This window comes from Tachyglossus aculeatus, chromosome 23 (genome assembly GCF_015852505.1).
Source record: "Tachyglossus aculeatus isolate mTacAcu1 chromosome 23, mTacAcu1.pri, whole genome shotgun sequence".
Taxonomy (NCBI): Eukaryota; Metazoa; Chordata; class Mammalia; order Monotremata; family Tachyglossidae; genus Tachyglossus; species Tachyglossus aculeatus.
Genome location: NC_052088.1, coordinates 26,445,631 through 26,457,633, shown reverse-complemented (window position 1 = coordinate 26,457,633; position 12,003 = coordinate 26,445,631). Strand labels below are relative to the sequence as shown.

The window sequence follows — 12,003 nt, the reverse complement described above, 5'->3', positions numbered from 1 at the left end:
TCAATAAATACGATTGATGATGATGATGAGCTAGAGAACTAAGAGTCAGCTCCTGCCCAAGGGACTGGAAGATGTGAGTTCTCCCCAAAATGGCCATGGGGTTATGAAAACCAGTCCTTTTATGGCCTGGAGTTGTCATATAACCTTTGAGTGGTGGGAGGCCTTCGCTGACGTCAAGGTTCCTGGCGTGAGTTGAGCAGCAGTGAGAACTGTTCTGAAGTTGTAATCCTGTCTACTAGTGTTAGATTGAGGCTTGGCATTAACTTGTCTCACGCAAATGTGGGAAAGCAATGGAATTTTCTCTAGGAAGATTTGCCTCGAGTGTTTGTAGGGCCTGTGCAGGCAAGGCAGATAATATCCCCTGACCTGCTCAAAATGAAGCGTATTAATTTATTTTAATGACATAATCAATATAATGAGAAGTGCCCGTCGTGGTCCTAACGCCTACAGAATTTGGCATGGCTTGTTTTGGATTAACCCATGTTTCCATTATCTTCTATGCTAATGTGAATGTTTGTGATCATCTCTGCTCCATTCTTTTACTAAATATTGAAGTTTGAGTAGACTCATATCTTGAGCTTGCCAATTTTATGCTTTTGTGGAAAAACTTGAAAATGACTTCTTTTTCTTCTCTCTCTGCCACCTTCCACGGATTTTCAAAAATAATTGCTGTTGGGGCTGTTGGCTTGCAGCCTCTCCATGCAAATTTTACCAACCAGCCAGCACGCAGAGGATTCCAGGCAGAACTCTGCCTCTTTGACCATTGTCTTTTCAAGCTAGGAATACAAATTACTCAAGGACCAGGCAGCTGCTGTTAAAATAAAAATGGGAGTGAAGGTGTCTTAATCTCTGGCAAGGCATAGCTGCTTCTGATTTAAAGGCTGCTTAGGCCTGGACCAGTAGTAACCTCAGGTAGCCTCCAAGGTCACCCCATCTTTTAAGGCTGAGGGGTCCTTCCTTCTGCACTGAGCCTTGGGCCATTATTTTGGCCCTTGAATACAGCGTTGTGGGAGAAATGACCTTATTCATTGGGAAATTTTCTGGTTTGACTCCATAGGACATGGCTATCCAAGGAGGCTGGTTTCCCCAAAATAAAAGTAGTTTTCATGATCCACTTTTCCTAGTCACAAAGTGGATCAGCAGGAGGTAGCCATCCAACCTGAGAAGAAATAAAGGGGAGATGATGTGATGGTGGGAGTCATACCAGCAGTGTGGTCACAGATGACACCCCTCAAACGCAACCTAACGACCACTACAGCCACTTCTTCACCCTCACAAATGCCCTGTTCTATGGCGAAGCACGGTGAAAACCCACTGTAATAATAATAGTAATAATAATAATAATTTTGGTATTTGTTAAGCACTTACTATGTGCCAAGCACTGTTCTAAGCACTGGGGGAGATACAAGGTAATCAGGTTGTCCCACATGGGACTCACAGTCTTAATCCCCTTTTTACAGATGAGGTAGCTGAGGCCCAGAGAAGTGAAGTGACTTGCCCAAAGTCACACAGCTAATAAGTGGCGGAGCTGGGATTAGAACCCATGACCTCTGACTCCCAAGTCCGTTCTCTTTCCACTGAGCCACACTGCTTCTTCTTCACTGTAGCCTAAGACCATTGCTTCCTTAATGAAACTTCTGGTAGAGCTGAGAATGACCAGCAGCTGTTCAACCAAGAAGAAGTGGTGGGCAGTGTTTGACAGGCCTGGCAGAGAGTCGTACATTTTTCGGGCGGTCCAGGCTGCCGAACTAAATGCTCCTAAAATCAGATTGATTCCCTCCCTCACCTGCCTCTGAGATCCATCGGTACTTTCAGGAGCCATGAGTTAGAACAGCCAATCCTGGCTTTGCTTCACCAACCACAGCTGCTTGGTCCTCCGCAGGCATAGTTAATGTTCTTCCCAATGGGATAATGCTAGATCCAGTCTTCCACTGTTAATAAATTAAATGCTGCATAGCAGGGAAGTGTCTGGCTATGCGTCTGTTGGTTCCAGAGGTCTTTTCCTTCTGTGGGAAGGAGCCGGCCCAAGATCTCAACACTCTCTCTCCCTGGTCCTTTGGAATTTTGCTCTTTTCTCCGGTGACTGAAAAGCTGACTTCAGGGGTGTTCACTCTGATTCCACCCCACCGGCATTTTGGGAGGGACTTTGCTGGGTTCAGACTCCTTGGCCTTAGTTCTGGTTCCTTTGCTCTGATGGCCTCATCCATTTCACATAGCCTAGCTCTAAGCTTCCTGACAGTGTCACCATGTCAGGCATAGGGGAATTCCAAAATGGCCCTACCTGGGGGACAGAGTGGCTCTGAAGCTTTTGCTCAAGGATGAAGTCTTGATTCCCCTCTAAGACAAGTCCTAGAAGCCCACGTTGCTTCTACACAACCCTCACTGCTCAGCGGTCAATCAATCAATCAATCAATCATATTTATTGAGCGCTTACTGTGTGCAGAGCCCTGTACTAAGCGCTTGCGAAGTACAGGTTGGCAACATGTAGAGACAGTCCCTACCCAACAGTGGGCTCACAGTCTAGAAGGGGGAGACAGAGAATAAAACCAAACATATTAACAAAATAAAATAAATAGAATATATATGAATAAAATAAATAGAATAGGTATGATAAAATAAATAGAATAGATATGGTCCTCTATCCTCCCATCTCTCCTCTTCACCCACAATGAGTCCAACAGCAACACATAAGCAATAAATATGCAGCTGAGACGTCCTTTCCCCAGACTCTGCTTGCAGGTCCCCAGTTCTCCAGCCCAGAAATGTAAATAATAACAATAGTTAGGTTACTTGTAAGTGCTTACTATATTGCCAAGCACTGTTCTAGACTCTGGGTTAAATACAAATTAATCTGGCTGGACACAGTCCCCATCCCCCATGGGGCTCACACTCCCAGTTTTACAGATGATTCACCTGAGGCCCAGAGAAGTAAAATGACTTGTCCAAGGTCACACAGCAGAAACGTAGTAGAACCACGATTAAAACCCAGGTCCTTCTGACTAAGCACAAAAAAGCACCCTCAGGTGGCAATTTTCATAGCACACACATAAATACGCACACCAGCAAGCACAAAAACATTCATGTAAGCACATGGGAGAAGAAGGTAGGTGGTGGAAGGAGACTAGTGGGTGCGGTTGTTAAAATCATCAAGGATGTGCCAACCAACTTTTGTGTTGGATATAAAGTGAAATTATAATGGAGGAAGTTGGATATCTTGGCCAGTTTTCCTCCAAACCAGAGCAGAGCCAAGTTAAACACAAGAATAAGGTTTCACCAAAGGCGGTGCATTAATCGAATGTAGCATTTTAGAACAAATGATTATTGCAGAGGTTATAATCCACACCCTGGAAACCTTTCTTCCTGAAACCTCCATCTAATATCCTGGCTTCTGAAAATGCATCCAGCCTGTGCCAGCGAGGTAGGTTACTCATAGGATATGCCCCCTTGGCGTGGTGGCCCTGGGTAACCATCAAGAATTCCCTAACCCATAAGTCCCCTGAGATACATCAGGTCACCTGATTTCTCCCATCTCATAGCAGTTTACAAATAAACTAGTCAGTGCTTTACTGTCATTACATTTTTTCCCGTGATATAGTTACAAAAGACCTTTTAAATTCTCTATATCAGACATCAAACATTTTACTTATTCTGGATTAATTCTGCCCTTTGTCCAAGTCACCGTGATCCAGGGGTTTTTCCACCATTTTTTCCCTTGCCAGTGAGCCTGCCCAGGAGAGGGCACCTGGATCTTTTTGCTGTTTTGCTGTGACGAGGACTGAAAAAACATAGGGAGGGGAAATAAGAGGAAAAAACATGATGAGCAGAATAGATTGAAAGCCAGGAAGAGACAGAATAAGAGACATTCATTCACTCACTCACCATCTTTGTCACCCTCAGCCTTCAGCCTCACTCGCTTTCAGGTTCTGGCCTCATTCACACTGTGTCGTCATACCTCACCCTTTTTTCACTCATCCCAGCCCATCCCCTTTCATTATACGGAATCTCCGTACTTTCCTTATTCCCTCTCTGAGGTTCTGGGCCTGCAGCCGAGAAAAAAAGTAGCATCCAAAGCAGAGAGTAACAGTTGTTCACCTGATCTGACACAGTCAGAGTTGGGGTAAGGCTGAAGGTTTCAGTTTTCTGATTGGTGGCCTGACTTAATGGCCGTTTTCTGTGCCATTTTCCTCACTCTTCCCACAGGCATACTTGAGGAAAAGCAGCGTGACTCAGTGGAAAGAGCCCGGGCTTGGGAGTCAGAAATCATGGGTTCAAATCCTGGCTCCGCCAATTGTCAGCTGTGTGACTTAGGGCAAGTCACTTCACTTCTCTGTGCCTCAGTTCCCTCATCTGTAAAATGGGGGTTAAGACTGTGATCACCTCGTAACCTCCCCAGCGCTTAGAACAGTGCTTTGCACTTAGTAAGCGCTTAATAAATGCCATTATTATTATTATTATTATTACATCCACTATCCAAAGGTGGAGAACCACAGCCCTAATTACTGAATATTGCTATTAGCTCTTCCCACAATTTTTGGTTCCCAGTTTATAGAGACTTAAATTTCATACCTCATCTCTCTGACTAAAAAAAAAAAATAGAGCAGAACCACTACTTAACGACACCGGGCGCACAAAAAGACTGCCGTTTTTTATACTCTCATGTTCGTTAGCAGTGCTTGGTGCTGCTTTCATTTTTGCTGCTTTCTTCCATGAGCCTTTCAAAGCCTCTTCTCTGAAAAAGCCGCTCCTTTCTTCGTTGTAGTGCACCATCCCGACGCTGGCTAGTGGAGGTGTACGGCTGCAATGCCATTATTATCAATCTGTGTCCTGAAAATATTTCTTCTATTCCCCCTTGTTTACAGTTGCTCGATTTCAGCTCACCATATAGCAGCTGTTTGAGTAGCCTGTTGTTATCCATTCTCCCCATATTTCACCACGTGAAAAGGTGTCGAGGTGGGCATAGCTTCTGTGCTAGGACACTAGCTCCAGTGTCAAACTTTCCTATTTTGAATTCTTTCTTGCCATCGTATTATGCGTTTGGCCCATAAGTGATGCTGATAGGGTGGCTCAAGGAGTCATATGCAGTGTCTTTGAGTCCAGATCTCAGTTATATAGGAGGTTGGTGAGTACTACAGTTTTGCAGCTCTCCAGATTGGTCTAAAGCCTATGCCATGATGCTGCCACACTCTGATAGTCTCCTAGACTATCATTCTCATTCGATTTGTCTACGTCCTCGTCCATTGTTGCTGTGTTTGCTGTGTGCCACCTGAGGAACAGAATTCCACGGCACCTTGAGCTCTATGTTGCTAATGAAGGCCTTTGATTGCATAAAAGGCTTCTTGGTTGCAGGCTGATCTATTACTTCAATTTTCAAAAACTGAAGAAAACGCAGAGTTTTCCAGCAGGTCTAAAGAAAGGACATGCTTTCAGAACTTTAGTGGCTCTTTGAGAGCCAATGTTGGATAGTTCTCACTCCTCAACTTCTCTTTTTCAGAGGAAGTTTTTTGGCACGTTAGATCGTATTTATGAGATGTTTAAATCATCTAGTTATGAGATGTTTAAATCATCTAGTCTCCTTCATCCCCTGTGGGCATTCAATATTTTCTTCTCCAGCACCTGATTCACCGTCCATCATATTTGTCAATATTTTGAACATCATGTAATTACAACGATATTCGTTTTTCCTCAGTCGAAGTGTTAATTGGAGAGTTGAATAGTAACCCCATAAATTTTTTCAGTGTAGGAATCAGTATAGGTTATTGGGTTCCCCAAAAATGTTTTCTGAAGAGTAGAATTTTTTTGTCTGAATTTCCTGGATTTTTGCTTGAATTGTCCTCTTTCCATTTCCTTTGTAGATGAAACTATAAATGGGTATGTTAAATCTATTTTTAATGGCCAAAAAGCACCACTTTCTCACAATTGAAATATTGTTGCTCTGCCTTTGGAGTCCTACCTGTGCAATTTGTGAGATTTTAAAATATGCAGAATTGTACATGAGGACATAATGCCTACTACTCAGACAATTTTCTCTAATAAACCATTTCCAGGTTGTTGTTATGTTTAAAAAAACTGTGCATTGTGACTATTCCATGATGTAGTATTAATAAAAGCACTAGGCATTTCTTTGCCCTTAGTGAAGCCATTCATATTAGACTTGTTTTAGACCACCAATTCCCAACTTAACCTTCCATTTTTATTGGCCGTAACTGGTGGAATTAGAGATCACCTGGGATAGAGTTTGACAGCTCTGACTTGAATGTTAAAAGTTAAAGAATGTGAGTCCCGGTGGGCTGTCAGAGAAATGCCTATTTTCTTTGTAAATCAAAACCTTAAAACGTCCCAAAATAAATCTGAAATTTTGTAATCATATAACTTGAATCCAGATAACTTTGTCTTGAAATTTGCTCTAATTCAAGGCTGAGTGAAAGACATTCAGTTTCACTTACCTAAAGCAGATCATAAATAATAAGAAAAATGATTAATGACCAGAGCTGTGGATGGAGTAGTGTAACTTTCATTACTATTGAAAATCTCCTACAAGAAATGCTTTTACATATGTGAAGTGTAGGTAGATAACATAAAGACTGACATATCACCTGAGTAATCTCTGACTTGCATCAGATTTGAGGACACCAGTGGAAAGAATAATAATTAAAATATATACCTAATCACTGCCTGTCTGTAGTGCTAATTGCTGTCATTGAAAGAGTGAATTGTTAAAAAAAGTCATTCTTCATTGACGCTATCTCTCCTGTATCATTGGTGGCCTATTTTTAGTACCTATAGAAGTCATGATTTTTGAATTTATTAGTTGCTGTGATGAATGATAAAACAAATCATCCATTTACATATCTTGACACTGCTTTCTAGAATACTTATTTCTTACAGGCAAGTGTCATATTGTATATAAAAGCTGGCTAATTGTGTGCTAATCAACTGCATTATCTAGAACTCTTAGATGTAGTGTACTATCAGTAGTAATATTAATTTTACTTACTTCAGTTGAATACAATATCTTATAAAAATTCTACTTTTATGATTTCTACAATTATTCATCGTCTAATGTTGCATTCATCTGTTAATTAAGATTAGAAATGCAAATTAGGGAATACAGATCTACGTTATACCTTCAAGCTCTGGTGCAATATGGAAATCCTAATATTTTGCCCATTTTGTAATAAAAAAAGAGATCAGCATTTTAAGACCATCCCTGGGTGGTGTGTTTGTTTTCATGTTTGGTTTTTTTCCGCACAGTTCAATCGTTTCAGTGATCTACAGTTTCTTACAAAAATCTGCCATGCTTGGTGAACTTCAGTTTCTAATCTCATACAGCAACCCTTCCTTTATGTCATTCCTGCTCTCCCTAGTCCCAGAACACTAGGGTTGCCTTGACAAATCTATTCAAAAGCCATTCCGCGGCCTTTATCGGTGGGGACTGGGGCCTTTGAAATTCTCCCCTCACTGCAACACAGCTGACATCTTCTTCCAGACAGAATGAATTAAGGAAATACAATAAGACACTTGATCTACCAGTCAAGGATCTTTCCACAGTGAGGACGGATTCCATGGTGCACAACTAAGGCAGCAAGCATCTAAAAATACACAATACCTGCTTGTTTACTAGAATAGCGATCAGCCATTTTTCCAAACATGATTGATGGGATGGGTCCCACAAAATCTGTCTGGAAATTCATTGGTTCTTTTCATCCAGATTTTACAAACAAAGCCATATGAAGTTAATCATGGTCTTAAAGGGCCAGACTCGAATAAATATTTGTAGTGTGTGGACGGTTGCATTTTTCTGTTGGTTTGTCCAAACTGTAGAACATTCCATTATTTGAAATGCTGAATATTCAGTTATACAAGCATTGTGTCCTCAAAGGTAACCGCAAGGATAGCGCATTGTATTTCTTTTCTAACGATTTAGTACCCTGAAGAGGTTTCAATTAAAAGAAGTTAAATCATATTAAAGGCAAATTCATATGTTCTTGGGAATGTACATTAGGTAGGTGATAGAAAATGTGTCTTTGAATTTGTATACTTCACACTACCAAATTGTAGTGATTCTACTCTCCCGTTTATAATTCCTTATTTATAACTTGAAAGTTATCCATCCCCTCGATAACAATAGATTACATCACCCCTCATGTACTGTATGCCATCTCTATATTAAAAAATAGCAGTAGACAAGTCGCTGAGGATGCATCTTTTGTTTACTCATTTTGTCATAAATAATTACTGGTGTTTGCAAAAGAAAGTGCTTTAAACTCTGGAAGGTAATTTAATGCATTTTTAGTGTTTGATTACGCAGGGAAATTAATCTTGAAAGCCTCAAGATTTACTCTTGGCTTATATTATTGGTTCATCGGAAAATTGTCTTTATTACATTGCAGAACTGTTGTAATTGGGTCTCTAGTTCAGAACCATTAGATGCGTCAGTGGAATCCATGTTGCCTGATTGTCCTCGAGTCTCTGCAGGTATGTGTACTTAGGTAGTGTCTATTACATGGGATATGCATATGACTGAATACACTCTCGTGTGAGAAGCTGGTTTCTGTTTTAGAAGGCTGGCATTCTCCAATTTCTCCAGTTTCTTTTTCAGTTAAATGTCTTTAATACTTTTTCTAGTTCAACCTATTGTATTTTGACTTTGAAGAAAATCGGTCAGAATGGTCATCATTTTTGTACTTTTATTTTGACATATCAACCTGTTTAGTAAATGTTGCTAAAGAGTTGCTAGCCCTTTTTTCCTTTATTTTCATTGTAAGAACAAAGACAGGGAAGTATCAGCTCAAACAAAATAGGGATGGTTGCTAAGCAGAACATGTGAAATGAAAATAATGTTTCCATTAAACTTACTAAACACCTAAAATGATATACATAGGCATTTGAAACTGAATTTACCGTGTAATTTCTGTGTTTTTGTTCTGTTCCTAAAGCGATTGTATTCTAGTGACAATATGGATCATTGGTGATATGAGGTATAGATCGAGTCAAACTTGGAAAATTTTCTCACCGTTTTTATTTCTTGAAAACCTTAATCAGATGTGGATGACATGAAATTTACTAATGCTGTAATGTCCCAAAGTATTGGAGAAACATGGGAAATTACTATTTAAATTTTGCATTGTAGTTGAGTGACTTGCCCCAGGTCACACAACGGAGACGTGACAGATCTGGGATTTGAACACGGGTCCTCCTTACTCCCAGGCCCGTGCTCTCTCCACGAGGACATACTGCATCTCATTGCCCGTTTATTTGTTTTGCTGTCTGTCTCCCCCCGTTCTAGTCTGTGAGCCCGTTGTGGGCAGGGATTGTCTCTCTTTGTTGCTGAATTGCACTTTCCAAGCGCTTAGTACAGTGTTCTGCACATAGTAAGTGCTCAGTAAATGTGATTGAATGAATGAATGAAATACAAATTTGCTGAAATCAAGGGACTGTTCAACTCTTAAGTACAACATAACTAAAAATGTGTTTTTATACTTTAGGTTACAGAACAACGACCAATAAGTTAATATGGCCAATGGAATCTTAATTTTGATCAGGCTTGACAACTGTTCAAAAATTCATACAAGTAACTTTTTCCTGTGACTGGTAAAATTAACAGTAACCTAAACCATAATGGTAATTTCAGACCTTACTAAATTACAGAATATTTCAGGACACAAGCCTAGTTTTTTCCAGCCTTTCGTTGAGTTAAGAAATCCGTCACTGAAATTCTCCAGTTTACCTATTTTTGCTTTCGCGAAACAGTGATATTTCCAAGGGAATGAAGACAAATACAGGATTTGATTTTTAAAATATCTTGAGCCGGCCTGCTTGATAAAACTTAGTGTCCTGGGCTTGTGTTTTCATGGCACTAATGGGATCTAACTCATTAACCAACTAAGAAGGAGAACAGGATAAAGCCTTTTGTATCACATCAGTGCGATAAGGCTGAAAAGCAGCAATTGGAGAAGCAGCGTGGCTCAGTGGAAAGAGCCCGGGCTTTGGAGTCAGAGGTCACGGGTTCAAATCCTGGCTCCTCCAACTGTCAGCTGTGTGACTGTGGGCGAGTCACTTCACTTCTCTGGGCCTCAGTTCCCGCAGCTGTAAAATGGGGATTAAAACTGTGAGCCCCCCGTGGGACAACCTGATCACCTTGTAACCTCCCCAGCGCTTAGAACAGTGCTTCACACATAGTAAGCGCTTAACAAATACCATCATTATTATTATTATTATTAACAATTGGAATCCTAGGGACAGGACACTCTTGCTCTGAGGTTGAGTCTTCACATGGGCGTCCCAATTGCTATGATTGTTCACCCAACTGATAGCTGGTCCTCAGAGCAGCCAGCAGTCTTACACTGACTTTCCTCACCCTCCAGTGGGCTGCATGTATTCTGGAAATTTTCCCAAGGGAAAGACGCAACTTCTGCCCTCTAGAAGCTCCCCGTCCTCCGCTTGCACAGAAGGGCAGGGCTTGGGAAACCTAGAAGGGAACCCGAGGCCGTGAGCCCCCCAACGACCAGCTTTGATTCACTTTCCACATAGGTATATAAGGTTTTATAATAATAATAATGGCATTTATTAAGCACTTACTACGTGCAAAGCACTGTTCTAAGCACCTGGACTTGTGGAAAGAGTTCAGGACTGAGAGGCAGGATGCTAATCCCAGCTCCAACATTTACTTACTGTGTGACCTTGGGCAAGTCACTTAACTGCTCCGTGTCTCAGTTTCTCATCTGTAAAAATGGGGATAAGATACCCATTCTCCCTCTCCCTTAGACCGTAAGCCCCCACATGTCAGGCAGGGACTGTATCCAACCAGATTATTTTGTATTACCCCTGTGCTTGGTGCAGAGTACGCATTTAAGAGATACTGGGCTTATTATTAGTAAAGGGTGAGAGACAGACAGAGTGACACTAAAGGGTAAATCCATTGGTAGTGGATTCTAATCAGGCGAAACTTAGATTTGAAACTGAATTTTGCTCTAACGTGAATGATTAAGTATTGAGCTGGTAGTATTTTTTTCAAATTCCTGCAGAATCCTAGTAGGGTAACTTTAGAGAAGCCTTTGTGTGATATTCTAAGCATTGTATTACCTAGGCCAACAAAAGCAAAGATATTTTACTTGTCAGTTTAAAAATTTTAAGGGGAGTTTAATTTTTTTTGTATTTAACAAAAAGTTAGTTTTGAATTAAAGGATTGGCTAATGTTTTGATTTGATGCTGAATTTTGATTTTCTTAGAGTCAGTGCTGTTTTCCTTGTTATTTTTTAGGATTTCTGAGTAAATAAAGCTGTTACCTGATACAAGCATTGGATTCCCACTAATATAAAAAGGGTACCCATACCTTTCAAATCTAAGGTCCTTGTAGTTAAAAACTTGGAGAAAATTCCAGAAGAAGCCAAGGAAAAGATGATCTTGGTCCAAAAAATAATTAAATGACTTAGAAGTGACACCTGTTACAGGACATGGGTTTACCGTTTTTACAAGCCATTAAACACTTAGTACAGTGTTCTGCACACAGTGAGCACTCAATAAATACCATTGATTGATTGAGTGATTGACCCCAGTTTAGGGCCCTTTGTCAGACTGGATCCCACATTAGATCTTGAATTACCGGTTATCAGCTCCCATTTCCGGCCATATTTCTATTTGCTTTCTCAAGTATTGTGCCACATTTCTCAATAATATCATTTGCCTCGCTCTAGTTGGGAAACAGTTTGAATGAATAGTACAAGCATACACTGTATCATCAAGCACTTAGTACAGTGCTCTGCACTCAGCGCTCAGGAAGCACTATTGATTGATTTTGGTCAGAGCAGTCAACGCATGAGCATTCTAAAAATGTTTCTTCTCAGAAAAACACAAACTCGGTTAAAAAGTTACATTTTTTCCTGACTCGTTAGAGTGCCTCTCGGCTTACCCTTGCTCAGTTGTGCTGTCCGTTTTGTACCAATACAGTTCAGTACATTCTTTGAGGGTTACAATGAAAACTTCGGGGCTTTTATACTTGACTAT

The 12,003-nt window shown here is 40.7% G+C and overlaps 1 protein-coding gene across 2 annotated transcripts in view; it reads left to right on the top strand.

Moving 5' to 3' along the window:
• FAM172A (family with sequence similarity 172 member A) overlaps positions 1–12,003 on the top strand; it is a 445,054-nt gene that overhangs the window by 315,485 nt on the left and 117,566 nt on the right. Inside the window, exon 10 of one of the 2 annotated variants that reach the window (XM_038765425.1) lies at positions 8,391–8,475. The exons of the other annotated variant lie outside the window; for it this stretch is intronic. Within the exon in view, the coding sequence (XP_038621353.1) occupies positions 8,391–8,475 (85 nt within the window). The remainder of the gene's footprint in view (positions 1–8,390; positions 8,476–12,003) is intronic. 2 annotated transcript variants of the gene reach the window in all.